This window comes from Histomonas meleagridis, assembly GCF_020186115.1.
Source record: "Histomonas meleagridis strain 2922-C6/04-10x chromosome Unknown scaffold_61, whole genome shotgun sequence".
Lineage (NCBI taxonomy): Eukaryota > Parabasalia > Tritrichomonadida > Dientamoebidae > Histomonas > Histomonas meleagridis.
In genome coordinates this window covers 505413-526513 of record NW_027150931.1, presented here as the reverse complement: position 1 = coordinate 526513, position 21101 = coordinate 505413, and the positions used below count along the sequence as shown (strand labels likewise).

Below are 21101 nucleotides of genomic sequence, written 5' to 3'. Positions count from 1 at the left end.
TTTTTGTTAGTGTCTGGCCAGACAGATAATTACTATTCTCAAAATATTGAATGATTTTCACACAAAATATTTTGTAAAATAGTCAAAATAAAATAATGAATTCAATAAGCATCGGATAGCAAGATGATATTCAGATCTAAAATCTTTAGTAAAATATCTTATAACAATTGAAATCTAATCCAAATCTGTAGATGTACTTCTGAAATAATCAAAAATTTCATAAATGAGACTTTATGCATTGATATGTTAAAAACATTTTGAAATCGATTGATAAAAATTTAATTCCCTTCGAATTGTGATTATTACAGATTAAGATCAATGATTTTAACAATTTTTTATCGAGATATTTTCATTTATTTAGTCACTTTTTGAATGAAAAAATAGCGGTGTTTTTGCCGGGGCAGCCCTATAATTGTTTTTCCGTTCAAATTTTGTGAAGATAAAATTGAAACGGTTTTAATCGTTTACTCAAAAACTTCATAAATATTCTCCAAAAATAAAAAATAATGTTTAATCCGTCTGCGATATCGAGTGCATTAGTTTCTATTCTTACGTATCTTCAAAACATTGGCTCATCTATTAATTTTCCAGATCTACATCTTCCAGACGAGATTGTAACAATTTATACAGCAATTTTAAAATTCCTTAAATATCTTATTAGCCTTATACCACAAATACCACAGTTTGATTTACGTTCCCAATTAATGTTTTTATCACTTGGAATTCCATTTTTATTAGATATCTTATGTGTTTGGTTTATTTCACCCTTTGTTCAAACTCTTTATCATTTATTAGACATCTTAGTTATGGTTGTTATATCGTTTTCAATTGTTCGATCAATACTTGATGAATTTACACTTGGAACTGAATTCGCCATAGCCTTATCATGCTTTTATTTTATCATGCGTATTTTTATGTTTTTTGCCCGACGAAAGAAGCGAACCTTAGAACTTAATGATTTATCGCAAGCGATTGTATCACATTATATGACTGGTATTATTCCCGGAGTACGAACCTCTATGACAAAGAAAGATTTACAAGATGAAATATCGAGTTATTCCAAAACAGTTGAAATCCAACGTACCAAAAATCCGATTTGGATGACGATAATTATTTTTTTAATTTCCGCGATTTTAATATTAATTTCGTTATACGCATGCGATGTCTTTACGATTCTTGACTATAAGTTTCCCGCATCGATCACTGCATTTTTGCCATATATTGGATTTCCGGTTGGAATCATTCTCTTAATTTATTTGTTCATGTCCATCACCGAGTGCGGCCGCACAGGTATAATGGCTGTAAAACGATTTATTAAGCGTTGGGGCTTACGTTTGCTGATGTTGGCATTGGAAATGTTATACATTCCAATTTTAACAAACTTTGTGTCATTGTTAGTGCCTGCTAAGTACACGTGCGGAGCTGGACAATATTTACAATATGAACGTGTGCCATCTGTTGGTGACTCATTATTTTATTTTGTTAATCATACAACTGAATGTCGACAATGTTATGACTATTTGATTAACCTGTCGAATGTATGTTCAGTGGCATGTTCAGGGAATACAGAATTACGAATGGCAGATAGTTTAAATTTGTATTATGTTAATGACGTGTTAATTCCGGTTGGAGGCATTATGTTATTTACTATTGTATTCATATTCATTGGAATTCCAGCGTTATATTTATATTTGTTTTATAGAAATAGAAATTATATCAAAAATGTAAACATTTATGGTTTGACTCATGAACAAAAATGGAAAGCCCTGGTAAACAGGATGCAAACCACTGCGATTTTCTTGTTTGCCGTCTATAAATATAAGTGTGGCAAATGGAAATTAGTTTTGTTTGGAGTTAAATTGTCCATTTTATTCTTTTCTACATTAACTCAAAGAGTTAACAAGTATATATACTTTGCTGTTCCAATCATTTATTTTGTTTTCGCTGTCGTCAACATCATCCTCAGGCCGTACCTTTACAACTTGAATAACGTATTGGATATAATTCTGTACTTCCTGAACTTTTTCTTTGGAATATATCCGTTATTCACCGCTAGAGGATTGAATCTCCCGAATAACGTAGTCAAATTCCTATCGATTTTACTTATCGTTCTGCCATTTGTGGCGGTTATATGCTTGGTGTTTTTGCCACATAAAACTTACTTGGAAGATGACCCAACACTACAGGAATACGCTGAAAAGGTAGAGGATGAAAGAGCTGATGATAAGAAGAAACATGGTAAAAAACATAGGAAAAGAATGTTGGAGAAATATACTCAAGCTTCAAAACTGTTGGACCCAGAAATTACAGAGAATTTACCAGAGGAAAGTAAAAATAGATTCCTTTATGAGGTAATCGACGAATGTAATGGTGATTTAGGTGAAATGTTTGAAATTAAACCTGGATACTTATCTACTTTACATGAAGTAAAGACAAAGACTTCACACAAAGAGTCGATATTCGTGAGGAAAAGAATGATTGCCGTTAGGATGACAAAAATGTATAAATATTTGGATATCGTACTCGATGGATCAACTATCGAATTGTTAACAAAACTGATGAAAATCACTGTTTTGTTTGGTGCGGTAGCTTTTGGTTGGTATATTGGTGCATTGTTTAAGAAAGATTCGAGCGAAAATATATTCTGTGGATAAAATGACTTTTAAATTTAAATAGAAATTTTATTTTTATTAAACAAATTTCTAAATATTTTTGATAGGTATTTATATTTTGTGTAAATATTTTCTACAAATTCGTATAGAAACTGTTGCTTTCGTTAAATTTAACCATGAAGCTTTTTCACGACAATTCTAACAATTTTTGTGCGATTTGTTTTGTTGGTGCTAATTTTTAAAAAAATATAACTTCAAAACGTCAAAAGAATTAAAAAAAAAATATTATTACTTGTTTATAAAGTCGGGAAAGTTTATGTATGTTATTGTATTGCTCCTTTATTACGCAGGATTTCGAATCGTCGACGATTTCAAGGTGATTGTTTTGAGTTGCATGTCTAATGCAGCTGTTTTTATATAAATGATTTATATAAATTAAATAATTCCCAAATTTCATTGTGAACAAGTTCTTAAATTTGTTATTAAGATTTTAAGCGAATGAAAAATAAAAAGATAAATAATAACCATATTCAATTTTATGTGAAACTAATAATTAAGAATTTGGTATAATAAAAGATATGCATTATTAAAAAAGATTAAAAGCAAAGCAAATAATTTATCTTATATTGGATTTGATTTTTGCCTTCGGCAACAGAGTAATTTCACATCTGCGTGATTTTTTCGTTTGTTTTCTATTTCATTCTTATATTGTGCAAAATATTTAGTATTAATATTTCTTGTTATATTTGACGTAACTAAATTTTCTTCAATCATTTTTGAAAGAAGATAATACGATTCTTGTGATTCAATTTTAGAGTTAATATGTTTACTAAAAATATCTATAATATTAGGATTGCTTTTATTAATTTCGAATTCTTTTGTTTGAATTGTTTTTAAATATTTGAAATATAAATTACAAGGATTTCTTTGTGAAACAAATGCATAATAAACTAAAATGAATATTACTTTATTTAAAGTGTAGGGATAATTATAATCAAAATTTTTTTCGTTCAAATAAAATATTGTTTTTTCAAGTTTAACAATAAATTCCATGTTAAGTAAGTCATTACTTTCGTTTTTAGGGCAATTTGTGGTGTCTGTTGCACTGTTTTTAATCATGAATCCAAAGGTTTTTATTTAGGAAAATGCCATTCCGATTTTGGAGCTTTCAATCTAAAAAATAAACAACACAAAAAGTTAGAATCACATTTGTGAGTTTAAAAAAATTTGATTTGCATTTTCCCAATTTCACATTAGAAAACACAAAACAATTAAAAACAATCACCAGAAATTTAATAAAGAATCATTTTCACAACAATTCGTAAATAAAATACGAAATCATAAATTTAACAATTTTCTAACACAAAATGTCATTCAGAAAATGTCTATCGAGGAAGTTTTGACAGAAAAAGTGAACGTCCGCTGATGAATTACATTCATCTAACGTTCCCCGACGAGATCAGGATTAAAGCCCTTGAAAAACAATAACGAAAGAATAGGAATTGACTTATATGCGTTATTAGGAGATACTCTTGTCTTTAATCAAAAAAAGTACATTTGGATTTCACCAGACGATCAAAACTGTAACCGCCGAAATTGTGTGTTACAAAACCGTCACCGGAAAAGTGCCTTTTCTACAAAACCGTTAAACCAGTCCCCCCCAAAAACTTGAAATTTAATGGCAAATCAAGTACCACCAGAATTCAAGCAATACGCGTCATATCTCCAAATATCCAACGCTCTAAAAAACGAGCAGCCGATTGTATCGAATGTTATGCGAAACTGCTTCCTAATGTTCATCCAAGATATGAACGACGGATCTCTTTCTCCTGCGGCAGTGAATTACATTCGCCAAATCGAAGCAACAACGCCGGAAATGCCAGACAACGCGCAGGAAGTGACAAAGCAATTTGCTGACAATCTATTTGAAAAATTATCAAATCAATTCCAAAGCGGAAGAGTCAGAGCGAACATGCCGAGCCAGTTCTTCATGTGCGCGCAAGTGTACTCAACACTCGACGACGAAGAGTCAATGGAAAGAGAGAAGATATGCAAAGTCGTCTCCGTCAAAGCCAAAAAGATGCTCGCGAAGGCCGGCGTGACAGGGGAAGGGCACGCAGCGGGAGGCGCCGCGCCGCAGCTGAACGGGCCGCCAGTGTTCACGCCGCCGGGAAGCAGCAGCAGCAATAGCTCGGGTCTGACAGGGCCGCCAGTGTTCACGCCGCCAGGAAAATCCAGCGCAAGTGGACCACCAGTGTTCACACCACCAGGAAGCGGCGGAAGTAGCAATAGCTCAGGTCTAACAGGTCCACCAGTGTTCACGCCGCCAGGAAAATCTAATGCTAACGCAGGAGGCCCTCCTGTGTTTACACCACCAGGAAGCGGCGGAAGTAGCAATAGCTCAGGTCTAACAGGTCCACCAGTGTTCACTCCTCCAGGAATATCTAATGCTAACGCAGGAGGCCCACCGGTGTTCACACCACCAGGAAGCGGCGGAAGTAGCAATAGCTCAGGTCTAACAGGTCCACCAGTGTTCACTCCTCCTGGAAAATCTAATGCTAACGCAGGAGGCCCTCCTGTGTTTACACCACCAGGAAGCGGCGGAAGTAGCAATAATTCGGGTCTGACCGGTCCGCCAGTGTTCACGCCGCCAGGTAAATCGAATTCTAACGCAGGAGGTCCTCCTGTGTTCACTCCTCCTGGAAGCGGCGGAAGTAGCAATAGCTCAGGTCTAACAGGTCCACCAGTGTTCACTCCTCCTGGAAAATCTAATGCTAACGCAGGAGGCCCACCCAAGTTCACACCTAATGCACCTCCAGTCGACAATGGTCCGCCTAAATTTACACCTAATGCACCACCCGTTGGAGGTCCACCTAAATTCACACCAAATGCACCACCGGTCAGCGGTCCGCCCAAGTTCACACCCAACGCTCCTCCCGTTGGCGGTCCACCCAAGTTCACACCCAACGCGCCCCCAGTCGACAATGGCCCTCCTAAGTTCGCACCTAATGCACCATCTGCAACCGGTCCACCCAAATTTACTCCGAACGCTCCTTCCATCAGAAAAGGTCCTCCTAAGTTTACACCCAATTGTCCCTTCACAGGACCATCAGACAAATTTGCTTCTAACGAACATCATGCGCCAATACCGGAGATTGAACCCATTCCAGAGCTTGATGACTTTGACAGTGGTTTTGATCTCAGCGCTGGCCTATCACTTCTTGAGAAGTTACATGTTGATATTATTACTGAAGTACCCGAAGTTCGAAGTGAAGAAGCTCGTTCTGCTGTACAAGGATTATTACAAACAGCAATACAAAAACTAACAGAAGGCGATCAAGTCAAAGCACTCGAAGCGTTAGAAAACGCACTTGTTTCATGGCAAATGGGGGCAATGCAATAAACACATTAAATGAAAATAAAAAAGTAATTATCTCACAAAACGATCAAATTCAATTGAATACAACAGCACAAAAAAATCTGACAAATGGGTCGGTGTCATGTTATTGTGTGATTAATAATCCCTCAAAAAGTTAACGTTTTTCATTGTCTTTTAAGTTTGCATGAAAAACGTGAGCAAAATAGTCTGCGTAGGCGCTGGTTATGTCGGTGGTCCAACAATGGCAGTAATAGCTGAGAAATGTCCCAATATAGACGTAACAGTTGTTGATATTGATGAACGTAAAATTAATGCTTGGAAAAACTCTCCAATTCCAATCAAAGAACCAAAGCTTCAAGAGATCGTCGAAAAGTATAGAAACCGAAATCTTCATTTCTCAACTGATCTCAAGGCATCAATAGCTGACGCTGACATCATTTTCATTGCTGTCGGTACACCAACGAAAGCAGTAGGTTTCGGTGCTGGTAAAACAGCTCTTCTTGACTACGTAGAATCAGCATCCAGAACAATCGGTCAATATGCAACAAAGCCATCAATCATTGTCGAAAAGAGTACTGTTCCTGTCGGTGTTTCACGTTCAATCCAAACAGTTTTGAACGCAAATTCAACTAATGGCCTTCGATTCCAAATTGTATCAAATCCAGAATTTCTTGCAGAAGGTACTGCTATCGATGACCTTCATAACCCAGATCGTATTCTCATCGGCCACGAAGAATCTGAGCTTGGTGTTAAAGCAGCTGAGACTCTTTCATCTGTTTATGAACATTGGGTACCACGCGAAAAGATTATTTTCACAAACGTTTGGTCTTCTGAACTTACTAAGCTTACAGCAAATGCATTTCTTGCACAAAGGATTTCATCAATCAATACGATATCTGCAATATGTGAAAAAACAGGAGCTAACATTAATGAAGTTGCACGCGCTGTTGGCGCTGATAAACGTATTGGAGAACGTTTCCTTCGTGCATCCGTTGGATTTGGAGGAAGTTGTTTCCAAAAAGATGTTTTGAATCTTGTTTACATTGCCGAATCATTAGGTCTTAAACAAGTTGCAGATTATTGGCAAATGGTTATTACAATTAATGATTATCAAAGAGAGCGATTTTCACGCGACATTGCACATACAATGTTTGATACATTAATTAACAAAGGAATTGCAGTCTTTGGATTTGCATTTAAGGCCGACACTGGTGATACACGTGAATCATCAGCAATATATGTTTGCGACTTTTTAATTACTGAAGGCGCTATGTTACATATTTATGATCCACAAGTAACTGAAGAACAAATGTTCTTAGAATTATCAACATATAATACAACAGTAACAAGAGAAGTATTCAATAAGCATGTAAAGGTATTTAAGAACGCTGAAGAATGCGCTGTTGCTACTCATGCAATCGTAATTCTTACAGAATGGCCAGAGTTCAAGACATATAATTATGAATCAATTTATAAGACAATGGTTAAGCCCGCGTTCATATTCGATGGTCGTAACTTACTCGACAGAGCAGAACTAAGAAAGATTGGATTCTGCACACACGGAATTGGCTGTCCACCAGACAGCTTACATGATTACTAAAAAAACTCCATCAAACTTGGTGAATTTCACTTTTGCACAAAAATTTTCTTCCGAACTTTTTGAATCGAATTTGATCGTGATTTTAACGAACTTTTGGATGTGTGAGAAAAAAAATTGTTGTAAATCATGATGATTTTTAATAAACTGAAAATTATTTAAAACCGCAAGCTGAGTTAATGCGCTAGGCTAAATTTGGTCCATTGTCTGTTGAGGAGGAATTTCTGATATTGGATCTATGTTCATTTCTTGTGAAGTTGACTTTAAACTTGAATACCATCGATTTTTAATGGAACCTGATGATCTCCCGGGTAAAAGTTGAGCAATTAAAGACCACCTATTTCCAACTTCCTTTTGTTTCTGAATAATAACTTGATCCTCCCATTGCTCAAATGGGCCATGTTTAAGCTCAGGGGAAAGCCTATTGGTCCATCTTTCACGGCATTGTTTTGCAGTTCTGGTTGGTACAAATTTAGCTATATCATTCCACTTTCTTGTTCCAACTTGTTGCACGGCATTTCTTAGAAGGTCATCTTCTTGTTGTGTCCAAGATCCTCGTGATCCCATAATTGATATCTTTCCAGCGTCATCAAGAGGAAGCTGATTTTGGAAAAACGCTTGGAAAAGCGCAGGCATCCGAGATGGATCTATCTGTAGGTTTGCGTATTGATTTTGGATATCAGCTTCTTGTTGTTGAATTTGGTTATTTTCGTTGTTCAGCATTAAAAAATTTACTCAGAATTCTGAACTTCAGAATAACCGTCGAAAAACGCCTCAAACCTCCGTAAAAGTGCTTAACCGAAGATATTGAAATATTTCTGATCCGATATGATTTCAATTCAATTTTTGACTAGTTTATCCCAATCAAGAAATTTGTAATGTTTATTTTAATTAAAATTTTTCCAAAAAAAGTGTAATAAACCAAAGAATTTTACTTAAAAACGAATAATTAGATTAACGTTCACCATCATTGGTAAAGCATTCAAATATTGCCTTTGAATATATACGTAAAGTATATAAATTTTAATGAACCAATGAACCATTGCATGCAATCAGATGAAATTCATCAACAAAGCAAAGCAGTAAGGATTATGAATAAGGCAAACTTCGAATCTCCATGGGTTCAGACACTTTGTTTTATCTTAGGTTTTGCACTAATTTGGTTTCGATCATACATTAAAGTTCCTGATACCATAGGTTTTCAAAATGAAAATTTAGCCATTGATGCTGTTTATACTTGGGTTAATGGAGGCGATTCAGCATGGCTAGCTAAAAAAGAATTAGCAGAGAAAAAATATCCAATGCTTTCAATCAGTAAGAAAGCCAATACAGGTCGTTATGTTGACTATGGAGAAATGCGTTATTCTCTCCGAAGCATTGAAAAATTCACACCATGGGTTCGAAAAATATTCATTGTTACTGCTAACCAAACCATTCCTTATGTTAACTCCAGCAATCCCAAAATTGTATACGTTGATCATTCCACTATTTTCCCACCAACAGCACTTCCATCTTTTAATTCCAATGCTATTGAATTTTCACTTTCTAACATTCCTGGTCTTTCTAATCAATTTCTTTATCTTAATGACGACACATTTTTTTCACGCCCACTAAATAAAGCGGATTTTTTTGGTCTTAATGGTGAACCAAAATTATATACAAAATTTAGAAGTTGGCGAAATTCAGAATCAAACTATATAGATCGACGGAAAGATCCTAATCGTAATGATTCTGATCGTCTACAGTTTAACGCAGCAGGATTTTTCACAGCAAGTATCTTTCGTCGGCTCGCATCTATTGAACCACATGATACAAATGTTCATAGTATATTTCCATCTTCACTTCAATTAATGGCAAAAAGCATTGAAGTGTTTGGGGATTATGTCAACCAAACAATACATCACCAATTTCGGCTGTCAGATGACTTACAATATCAGCGGTCGATGATATTCACTTGTTTGGCCCACCCCAAATTATGTCGTAGAATTAGAGTTGGATTATTTAATAGGTATTCATGGGTAGTAAACAAGCAAGCAGTCATCGGTGACGTGTTTAAGGGCATGAAAAAATATTCGTCGGACTTTATGACATTATGTATTAATACAGGTGCTGAATCTACAGATAGTTATAGAGAAAAAGCACAAAAGTTCCTAATGAATTGGTTAAGTGAAACTTCAGAATTTGAAATAAAGTAATAAAACTGTTTATAAATGCGATTTTAATTTTTGTACAAATAAATGACAAAAGAACTCTTTTTTAGAACGATACAAATAACGTGTTATTCAAAAGTGCCAAATCAAAAAGTGACATCGTATTTAGCTACAAATGAATGAACACACAGTTTCAAAATATCTTGTTGAAAATAACTATAGTTTAACAGCATTAGAATTTATGTGCGAAAACTACGAGCGCACAGGCACAACTATAGATGAATTATCTCAATTTTTCGAAGATTCAGCAAATTTTTTAATGTTTGAAGACATGAAAAGTGTTTCAGAGATTTCTTCCAATACAAGTGAACCAATTGCATCATCTAATGATGCTATTCGTATTAAAGATGATAGAATTGCTGTTTTAGAACATGATATTCGAGTTCTTCGTGATTCTCTTGAAGAAGCAAAAGCACAATTAAAGAAACAAGAAACAGCCCCAATTGAAACTGTTCAAAGTTCTACTACTAATCTTGAAGCTCCAGCTGAAAATGATGAAGATCTAATTATCACAATTTTAATTCGTCGTTATTTACAAAGCAAAGGATACAAACTTTCTGCAATTGCTTTTAATAACGAAACTAGTGATTTTAATCAAACTAAGAAAGTCAATATTTCGGAAGATGTTGATTTAGTTCAACTTCTTAGATCATTCCGACTACTTGAAAACTCCCCACAAATGGCAGATGAGATCAAATCTCTCCGCAATGACAAAATCAAGATGAAGAACACTATCATGCAACTCACTCAAGACATTAATCACATCAAACAACAAAACGCCGAGCTGACAAACTTAGTCAATTCGTACGAAACTAACAAACCACAGGAAAAGGACAAAGAGCCATCTGTAGCACCTGTTGTTCAAATACAACAAGCACCACCAGAAGTAGAATTACTTGATTCCATCTTTTCAGATATGATGCAATTAGCAAATGTCATTGAACCTTCTGAAAGAAAACGTGTAATCAAACCCTTAGAGACAATCATTAAGTTCCATCCTAACAAAGAAACACGAATTCAATGTTTATCATTATTATTTAGTTTATGGGATGAACCAGATGAAGAACAACGTAATGCAATAGTTAATGCAATGCTTGAATCCTGTACAGATCCCGAGCGAATTGAGTCCGAAGTCCTTTCTGCTGTGTCACTTTTACTTGGCCAAACCAATCCAAATGTATTATGTTTAGTTTCATCAATAGTCGCAAGTATTGCTCCATTATGTACTATTCAGCTTCGATGTTCATTTTTATTATCGATATTAAAGCAATTAAGTGAACATAGTAATCCATTAGTCCGATCATCAGCAGCAATTGATGGCTCTAAGTTAGTTTTAGCATTTCAAAACGAAAGTGAAGCTAATGATAAGTTCCCTGATTTACTTGATCTCACCAAATTATTTGCTTTCGATCAAGACGCATCAGTTCATTCAGCGGCATTGAATTACTTCATCCCGGCGGTTGTGAAATTCACTCAACTTCGTTGTAATATCGGGCATGGATTTTGTGACTTTTGGATCAAACATGCGTTTACTTTTGGCCTTACAGGCTCATCGATGTTAGCAACCATTCGATTTAAGACGTGCGCCATAATATTAGAGACAGCCATGAAAGCAATTGTCCCAAATCCACCAAAAGAAGATCAACAACTTATCCCAGAAGGTACAACAACAACGAATGATTCGATAATTATCCCCAAATCGGAATATGAATGGATTACTAATACATTAGTTCCACAATTACCGAAATTCTCACCAATGTTATATGTCCAAATTAATATTCGTAAAGAAGTCGATCGAATTGTTGCCCAATGCTGTAAAATCTTAGGCCAACAATTTGTGTCCGAGTTCATTGTTCCTGAGTTCCTTACAGTCATTGATAAAACAGAAGGTGAAACCAAAGGTCAACATGTTACATTATTCCTATCTGCCGTATCTCCATCATGTGATCGTGAAACCTTTTATACACATTCTCGGAACTTCTTAACATATGCAACGAATGAATTACGAGGCTTTAAGTCGCGTGATATCCAAGACTTCATTGCGCCATCCTTTAACTTGTTTTCAAGTCGCGAACCTGAGAAGCGTTTAATGATCTTTAAGTTAATTGAAGAACTTAGTAAGTCATCACGCGTCGCAATCCGTAATTGTGCTGTCACAGTGATCAGCGAAATATTACCGACACTTGAACAAAGCGAAATAACCAAAAACATATTACCGATCATCCTTAAGTTGTCCACAGATGAAGACGAGACATTACAATTGGAAGTGATCAATTGCACTGGCGTCATGACACGTTTTGCATCTGATATAAATGTGCTCAAGTCAATACGCGAATTGTTCAACAATTGGTTCGAGAAATCAAACAATTTGAAGCTGCAATGCTTACGTGTGTTTAACGTGATAGTGAACGACGTGGACATCGACTTCCAATTGGGGTACGTGATACCAAAAGTATCGGAAATCGCAAACAGCGCAACGAGTTGGAGCGAGCAAGGAGAGAAGGAGCAGGCGATGATGCTGATACTACACACACTGTATAACGTGAGCGACATCCCGGACCAAGTAGTAAAGGATTACGTGGCGCCGACGCTGGAGATAGTGCAGAAGTGCGAAATGACGGAAAATGACCCAAAGCTAAAGCAGCTCCTCGAGAAGTACAATTTGGTGGAGCAGAAAACCGAAAACGCTTTCACCAAAATGTTCGGGCAGAAGTAACGCGAAATTTATTTGGTAAAATTCACTTTTTGTTACTGAAACTTTAAATGTTTTCGTTGTTTTGGCGAACGGAATTACATTTTGATGTGGAATTTGCGTTGTGGAAAAATTTTATTTTTTGTTTTTGTTGTTTTGGTGAATGGAATTACATTTTGATGAGGAATTTGCGTTGTGGAAAAATTTTATTTTTTGTTTTTGTTGTTTTGGTGAATGGAATTACATTTTGATGAGGAATTTGCGTTGTGGAAAAATTTTATTTTTTGTTTTTGTTGTTTTGGTGAATGGAATTACATTTTGATGAGGAATTTGCGTTGTGGAAAAATTTTATTTTTTGTTTTCGTTGTTTTGGTGAATGGAATTACATTTTGATGAGGAATTTGCGTTGCGGTCAAAAGTTATTTTTTGTTGCCGCGGTTTAAATTTAAGAGATTTGGATTTAATATATTGAGAAGATGATGAAATTGTTTAGTCATTGAGCAAAAGATGAAAAAATTCGTTCATCGTTTTCGGCGGTTAAAAGCTGTGTTTCACGGAATTTCACTTTTTGAAGCGTTTGTGTGATGAAAGGCAAACGTTCCGATGCTATCGAAAATTGCTTTTGATCGATTACAATTTAATTTTCATTCAAAAAGTGGTATTGAGACCTCAAATTTTGAATTGTTTTCTTTGTCTTACTGATTTTTCTGTGCTTGGCAAAATGAGTTCTTGTCTTTTTTTCATTTTTTCAATGCTTATCGTTATTTTATCAAGTCGAAGGATGAAACCCAGTGTTGCCGAGACATTCAATGACAACCGGCCTAACTTGGTTCTTGACCTTGATGAAACGCTTGTTTATACAACAAGAATAAAAACAAAAGAACCTTGTGAAGAAATTTATGCGGGCAATCAGAAATTCTTTCTTCACATAAGACCAGGCCTTTCGGATTTTATGAAAAAGGTTTCAAAGCTCTATAATGTTTTCATATTTACAGCAGCTCAAAAGGAATATGCAGATGCAATTATTGACAAAATTGCTCCTTTTGTTTCCAAAGATAATCGGTTCTATAAGAAGTCAATCACTAACCATAAAGGGTTTGCTGTAAAAGATCTGAATATCATTCATATTCCTGTTGAGAAAACAATAATGATTGATGATGCCCCTGGATCGGGTATCTTCCAACCATTTAACCAAATTATCATATCTCCATGGCATGGAGAAAATGATGATAATGTTATTCATGATCAACTCTTACCATTGGTTACAAATATCATTGGAAGCAGAAACATTTTAAAAGCTGTTTTTGATGACGTTATGTATTCTGGGTACAAAAACATAACATTGTGGTCAATAATGATCAAAAAAAGTGGCGTAATCTAATTTAGTTTAGAATTCCTCTTCTTTTGTAGAGCCTTCTACATTCCCGTCGTACCCTTTCTCTTGAAACTCTTTTTAAATGATTTAATTATTTCTTAAACTGATTTTTTTTTTATTTTTTCTTTTGTAGATCCTTAATATTCTATCGGCAAACGAAGTTTCTCAATTTTACAAATTTCTTTTTGTGTTTTTTGAGCCAGGTTAAATTTTATTTATTATTCTTTATTATTATTCACCTTACAATATTAAAAAGACAACAAAATTTTGTTTTGTTTCTTTTTCCTTGGCTTTCTATCTGTTTGAGGTTTCTGTTGTTGTTCATTATTTTGTTCTTTCTTTTGATTATTATTATTTTCATTATTTTGTTCTTTCTTTTGTTCATTTTCATTATTTTGTTGCTGTGCATTGTTATTATTATTGTTATGTGCCGTTTCTATTGTTATTTTCTTGTTGTTTGGCGGCTGCACTTGAACTTTTTCTTGTTTATTTTCGAGTTCGTGCTCGTGTTCTTCAGCAACATACACAAACGGATTATTTTTCTTCTTTTTGTTGTTGTTTCGCTTCTTTTGAGTTTTCTTTTGTTCTTCTTTTCTTTGTTGTTCGACAACATAAGGCGCGCTTGACGTGTAGTCGTGTATGTGCACGAGATCTGCTCTTTTCTTTGCGTCTGGTAATATTGCGACCATGTCAATGAAGATTTGGTCTTTTTTGTTTCCGCATATTTTACTAAATTGCGAATAGAATTCATTCGCATCGAGTTCGTTGTTCATATATTTACGTGCAATACCTTTTAGATTGTCAATTATGTTCTTGTTACCATTAAATACTGTGTTAAGTTTAGTGGTAAATCGTCGATTAAGTTCAACCATTCGCTTGTGTGCAATCTTTTTATAGTCATCTTGCTTCTTTTCCTTGAAATCTGTTTGGAAATCAATCTCTGCTTTTTCGTGATGGACGGCTTGTAAATGCATCAAAAGTTCCCCACGTGTAGCAAAGGCAATAAGAGAGTCTGATGAACATGATGGGTAATGACAGATGAAATGTGATTTCTCATGATGAGCAACAAGATCTGCAGCATCTTTAAACCAGATAATTTTGTTGTTCTGGGCACAAATGTCACAACGGTGATGATATTCAAGCATATGTTTGGCTAATGAAGCTTGATCAAAAATGATTTGATTGCAGCAAATACATCTAGGATGTTGTTTCATGTGTTCATTTAACTTCTTAAATGGTAAAGTTGGAACGTCGCTTTGAAGAAATCGACCAGATTCATAACAGATTGAACATGTTCCCATTCTATGTGTCTTCATATGTTGAGTATAAATATCAAAAGAACTGAAACGCATTGTACATACTGGGCATTGAAATAGAAACAGTGATGCTATGTAATCGTTAACTTCATCATCAAAATAATATATATGATATTCACTACTCAATGGTTTTTCTGCTTTAGCTTGGGCATAAGTAATTTTCATGTCAGTAGTTACTATTGGATCAGCAGTTAATTCTTTTTGACAGAAATAGCAAGTATTATGATTATAAAGTTTTCGATAACGAATAAAACATGGAAGGCAAATATTGTTGTGCTCACACGGGAAGAGCATTCTATATTTTATTGGTTTGGAACAAAGTTCACATTCGGGATTTGAATTCATAAAATTTTCGTTTCCGACCAAAGATTAAACGTCCCCATTAGCCGTTTAATTTGAATGTTACAAGATTTTTTCAAACCGTTCTTTAATGCACAAAATGGATGGGTCACTTCACACCATCTGGCCAACGGTTGTTGGCCAACCATAAAGTTAACAAAAATAACTACCACGTTTTACAACAGTCAATATTGTATATTCAATTGAAAATTTGAGATTAATTGTTTTCAACATGGAGGTAACATAATTTTAGTGAAATATGATGGATAATGATATATTTCAGTATGTGACATCATGTTGAAGTAATTAAGATAAAATTAATACATATTCGAAGCATTTTATTCGTAATTTTATTAAATTTTGCATTTGATGAAATTTTTGACACGATATTTTTATGCAATCAATTATTTAAATAATTTTTAATGTATAGCTTGAAATGCAAAATAAATTTATAAAAATATAACTTCGATGCAAAAATGACATTGGAATACGCCACATCACCATATCACTTTTTAATAAGATGATCAATATTTTGATGCACAGAATAAATTATATGAGATATTACAATTCTGATAAATTTGAGAATAAAAATCCCAGATTTATCAAAAGTCGTCAAAAATTATTCAACGTACTTTATTTTCTTGTAATCTTCTGAAAATTGTTTTAGCTCTGAAAATTCATAGGTTAAGGTTTTAGGAAGCAGGATGGAATCCGATTTGTATACAAAATATAGCAGATGTTATGACATAATGTACAATCCATTAAACATCGGAACTCCCAAAGTCGACCTCAAGTTCCCTATTCCCCAAGATTTTGATACATTCGAAGATTATAAAAATGCAATTCTCGAATGGCAAGAAAAAGCTATAACGTTTTCATGCAAAGTAACACTTCCGTTACCAGTTTGGGGTTCTGTTCCAAAACCTTTTCCACCGTACGTTGATGCAAAATATCCTAACCGAGTTCCACATGGTTTCCTTGGTCCCGAGAATCAACTTTCACTTGAAAAACAAGTACTTCAAGGTGGGGAATATAAATCAGGCAATTTTTTCCCAGTTGAAGGTCGATTTAAGAAAAAAGTACCAGTTAAAGAGCATTTCACAAAACCTCACCAATCACTATATTACACTATTCCCCCAGAACCAGATCCTCAGAATTATGATAGTTATTCTTCTTATTTTACTGCTGTTACAAATTGGACAAAAATTTGCAAAAACATCAGATCAATTCCAGAACATCCAGATCATTTCCCGCAAGTGATTGACTTAGAAATCAATGACAATCAAGGACATTCTGTTCCTGATATATTTAGATTCACCGGTGAGACCGCGCCCGTATCAGTTCAATACAATCGTAAACATCGTAACTCCAAGCGACGTAAGACACATAGACGTCATTCAGCTCGTCCACATCGTCCATCTGATCCCTCACATCAAAATGTTTATCAACAACTATTCATCACAATAAAGCTTCCGACCACCTTTTTCTACAAGGAAACGAAAAATCTTGGTCGTAACCGCGGAATTTCATTTTCAGTATATCCGGATGATTTCATTGCGTCATTAAAACTATATGGCTGCTTTGCCACTCGTCAAAGGTTCCATATCACTTGTGTTTCACGCCATATTTCAGACTCAGTACGCGCCATTGAGTCAAGTGGCAAACAACTATTTGACTTCAAAGACAAGAATTTCAATTCTAAGTTAATTCTTCACGAAATCGAAACTAATGCATTAGTTCGGAAACATTATGCATGTAATGCTCTTTATTTATGGTCCTTAATTAACTATATCTTTTCTAATGACATTCGTTTATGGAAACAATTACTTAAAGACAACAAATCGATGTACAAAGTTGTTACACTTATCCAAATGTTTTCCAACATCAAAAGTAATATCTATGATCCAATGTTCACACGTTATGAAGCGATTACAACTAATAACAAGGATCAAATCATTGACTTATTCTATCACACATTAGTTCGACAACATTTAACAAACATATTACAAAGTTATTGTCAAGAACGACCAAAAGTATATTCCAACTTATTACAGCAATTACAAATGGATGACATTACTCATAAAGAAGCTCTGAAGAATTTGTTGGGACAATTACATGAAATCATCATTCCATGGATGCAACAAGTCGCAGAGAAAGATCCGACGTTCTTAGGCACATTATTTTTGTTGTTATTAAATTCGAAGTCTCCTTATTTAGAAGGGTTTTTTAATCGCTTTAATACGGAGAACCAAACGATATTTCACATGTTCAAGAAAATCTCGGAAACTGACTTAAATATGTTCCATACGTTATCAATACTTTTGATATATGACGTTGATAATGCAATGATTATATATAAAATGTTTAACAACGTTTTGATATGTCATGCGTTAATCGATTGTATGCAAATACCAATGGTAAACTTCATGACGTCTATTTTGAAGTTACAAGTCTCAAAGAATTATATACCAATTGAACAATTGTCATTCTTAATATATCAAATTCCAAAAATTTCGCCCGAAAAGTCGACGATTCCACAATTGCTTTTGTTTTATTCGTTCTGCGATTTGTTATACCGAGAAATGAATGAGAAAGTGATTTCGGGAGAACCTTTAAATGATGCATTCACTGGAACACTTTTGATGATCGAAAACATGTTAAATATATCAAAGAATAATGACACAATACAACTTTCTTTGAATTGTTTGAATTTGTTCTGCGAGAAATTCGATTGCTCATTCTTTTTCACTAACGAAAATAACTTTAGTAAGCTGATGAATTTGATGCTTTCTGACTCTGAAAGTATTACTTATACTTCCTGGAATATATTCGCAAAGTGGTTAACGTTCAACGACCCTTCATTCAAACAATTCATATCAAACAAAAAGTTCAAAAGTGAATTCATTTGTCAACTGAAAAAAGTGACACCGATGCATTATTTGCCTTTCGCAACAGCTTTGTCTGAAATAGCTGAATGTAACTTGCCAAATAATGAAAAGATTCAGTTCTTTAATATTGTGGGATCTGTGATAAATATTCATAAGTTGTCAAAGCAATTGTTGAAATTGATTCAACAAGGACAAGTGCCTTATCATACATATATCGAAAACAGATTTAAGAAGTTGATAAAGGATTATTTTAAATAAATAGATACATCGGGTAAATTATTTGGTTTTCATAATATGTTTTATAAAAAGTAAATTAAATAGAATACATGAATTAATTCATGTTTTTGGTACCGAAAATATGTTAAAATTTCTATTTGCTAACAAACTATATAAAAATTTGTGATTTATCTATAATTTTGTTGTCACTCTATGGATTTTTCATGGCATTTATTTTAAAAAATAAATTAAATGTTAAATATCTACAATAGAAATTTATATTTATATAATTAACTTGATAATGAAACAACCGAAATACATGTATATGATTTCCATATCTTGATTACTTATTCATTATATCCTTAATTTAATTTTTTGAATGATAATCATTCAATTAAGTTCTATATATTGTTTTACCATATTTTTGATAACAATTATTGTAAAAATTTTTTAATAATTTCATTATTAAATATTAAGACATTTTATATCGTATAATATATCGTGTTATTCAAAAAAATCTATGGTAAAATTTATAAAAATTAAAATATATACATGTGTACAATATGAATTTATACTACAAAGTCATGAATTTATGCGTATTCTTTTCTTGTTGTACTGACAACTTCGTTTTTCGATGATATAATAACAATCAAACCATATCGCACATACTATGTCATCGTTTTGCTACTTCCTTAATCATTTTATTTACATCCTTTTCAAGGCCCATATTATTATTTCACGCAATATCCTCAATAGCGATTTTAGTAAACGAATAGTATGTCTATTTTATGTGCTTACTATAGGGTAGATAAATGTTTTATAAATATGATAGTTTTATTTTTTTTAATAAAAATTATATATATAAAAATATAAAAGATTGTAAAAATAATGATATAATTTTTGAGATCAGAAATATTTTATATATCAAGAAAATGTCAAAAATAAACTTTCATATTGTCAATCTTTTTAAACATTTATCATTTTTATGGAAGTCGAACAAAGAGCAGTCATATTTTTCCTGAAAAGAAAAGGCTTTAAACTCAGCCAAATTAAACAAGAATTAGATGATGTTTATCACCAAGATGCACTCAATATTAATACCATAAAATATTGGGTGCATCAATTTAAATTAGGGAGATCTGGAATAACGAATATTCAAAGTCCAGGAAGACCTGTACTTGATTTCATTGATTCAATAATTTTAGCTGCACTCGAAATGGAACCATTTCATTCAACATATACATTAAGCGATACCTTGTCTATACCACGATCCACCATAAATGATCACCTTAATAAATTCGGCTTCCATTATCATAATTTAAGGATTGATCCATATGAACTGTCATGTGAAATGAAATATGATAGAGTGCGAAAAGCAACTTAGCTTGTTGATATTTTAAAAATTAGCAAGGGAAAAGGTTTCCATAGAATCATAACTGGGGATGAATCATGGTTTTTCTTATCATTTGATCACAAGCATATGTGGTCACTATCGAGAGATAATTTACCTGAAATTATCGATACAAAAATTGACACGATAAAATATATGGTAATCATTTTTTGGAATATTGATCAATTTATTATAGTTGATCTAATGAAAGATGGTGAAAAATTTAACTCAAAGTATTTTATTAATAATATAATTAAACCCTTGAAGCAAATTGTATACCCACAAAAAAAAAAAAACCCAATGAAGACCCATATGTATTACATTTCGATAATGCATCTCCCCATACCTCGAATGCTTCAACTAAATTATTGGTTGATAATGGTTTTAAAAGAGCTCCACAGCCATCATATTCACAGATCTTGCTACTTCAGATTTCTTTTTATTTGATTTTTTAAAAAATCAACTAGAAGGAGAAAAATTTGATGATTTTCGACAATTGCACGATAAAATAACTGAAATTTTGGAAATTTCAAAGGATACTTTAGCAAAAGTTTTTGAAGAATGGATTGAAAGATGTCAATGGGTGATAAAGAACAAAGGTAACTACTACAATAAGTAAATTTAAAAAAAATAATTAAAATCTTTTATTCCGATATATTTAGGATAAAACATTTCCGTCCCCCCCCCCCCTATACTGATCTTTGTTATGTTGTTATCAACAATTTTTTGTTGAAGTTTTTCTTATAATGTAATTGAAAAAATATTGTTGTATTTTTATATTTCCATGAATTCAGCTTTGTGAATATATTTGATAATATGTAAAAATATTATTATGTATATGTAATTTTGATGATTTTCATATGTTTGAATGTTTATATTAACTTTTGTTTTGATACTTTTCTTTCTATTATTTCCTGAGAAAATTTGATCTTCGAGTTGATTTGATTATTAGCAATATATGCTTCATTACCATTATCATTTCTTATTGAAAATGAATATTTGATGTTTATAGAAGAAGACAATCAGAATTTTTATTTGTACTTTTTTCAAATAGTAAATTTACAATTTCTTTAAAACCTTTTTGTTG

The 21101-nt window shown here is 33.4% G+C and overlaps 7 protein-coding genes across 7 annotated transcripts; 5 read left to right on the top strand and 2 right to left on the bottom strand.

Moving 5' to 3' along the window:
- Positions 1-4290: 4290 nt before the first annotated feature.
- On the top strand, positions 4291-6015 carry GO595_010218 (proline-rich extensin-like protein EPR1; the record flags this gene model as incomplete). The annotated part of the gene is made up of 1 exon (XM_067912873.1): positions 4291-6015. One exon carries the CDS (start codon positions 4291-4293, stop codon positions 6013-6015), a length of 1725 nt encoding a protein of 574 aa, XP_067768956.1.
- A 217-nt stretch (positions 6016-6232) lies between these two features.
- On the top strand, positions 6233-7591 carry GO595_010217 (UDP-glucose 6-dehydrogenase; the record flags this gene model as incomplete). Its single annotated transcript, XM_067912872.1, has 1 exon — positions 6233-7591. One exon carries the CDS (start codon positions 6233-6235, stop codon positions 7589-7591), a length of 1359 nt encoding a protein of 452 aa, XP_067768955.1.
- A 186-nt stretch (positions 7592-7777) lies between these two features.
- Positions 7778-8311, bottom strand: GO595_010216 (Myb-like DNA-binding domain containing protein; the record flags this gene model as incomplete). The annotated part of the gene is made up of 1 exon (XM_067912871.1): positions 7778-8311. One exon carries the CDS (start codon positions 8309-8311, stop codon positions 7778-7780), a length of 534 nt encoding a protein of 177 aa, XP_067768954.1.
- A 311-nt stretch (positions 8312-8622) lies between these two features.
- GO595_010215 (sugar phosphotransferase) lies at positions 8623-9783 on the top strand (the record flags this gene model as incomplete). Its single annotated transcript, XM_067912870.1, has 1 exon — positions 8623-9783. The coding sequence occupies one exon, from the start codon at positions 8623-8625 to the stop codon at positions 9781-9783; it is 1161 nt and encodes a 386-aa protein (XP_067768953.1).
- Positions 9784-9913: 130 nt separating this feature from the next.
- GO595_010214 (HEAT repeat domain containing protein) lies at positions 9914-12514 on the top strand (the record flags this gene model as incomplete). Its single annotated transcript, XM_067912868.1, has 1 exon — positions 9914-12514. One exon carries the CDS (start codon positions 9914-9916, stop codon positions 12512-12514), a length of 2601 nt encoding a protein of 866 aa, XP_067768952.1.
- A 1599-nt stretch (positions 12515-14113) lies between these two features.
- GO595_010213 (zinc finger protein, C2H2 type family protein) lies at positions 14114-15166 on the bottom strand (the record flags this gene model as incomplete). The annotated part of the gene is made up of 1 exon (XM_067912867.1): positions 14114-15166. One exon carries the CDS (start codon positions 15164-15166, stop codon positions 14114-14116), a length of 1053 nt encoding a protein of 350 aa, XP_067768951.1.
- Positions 15167-16224: 1058 nt separating this feature from the next.
- Positions 16225-19432, top strand: GO595_010212 (uncharacterized protein; the record flags this gene model as incomplete). The annotated part of the gene is made up of 2 exons (XM_067912866.1): positions 16225-18322; positions 19428-19432. The coding sequence occupies 2 exons, from the start codon at positions 16225-16227 to the stop codon at positions 19430-19432; spliced, it is 2103 nt and encodes a 700-aa protein (XP_067768950.1).
- Positions 19433-21101: the final 1669 nt, after the last annotated feature.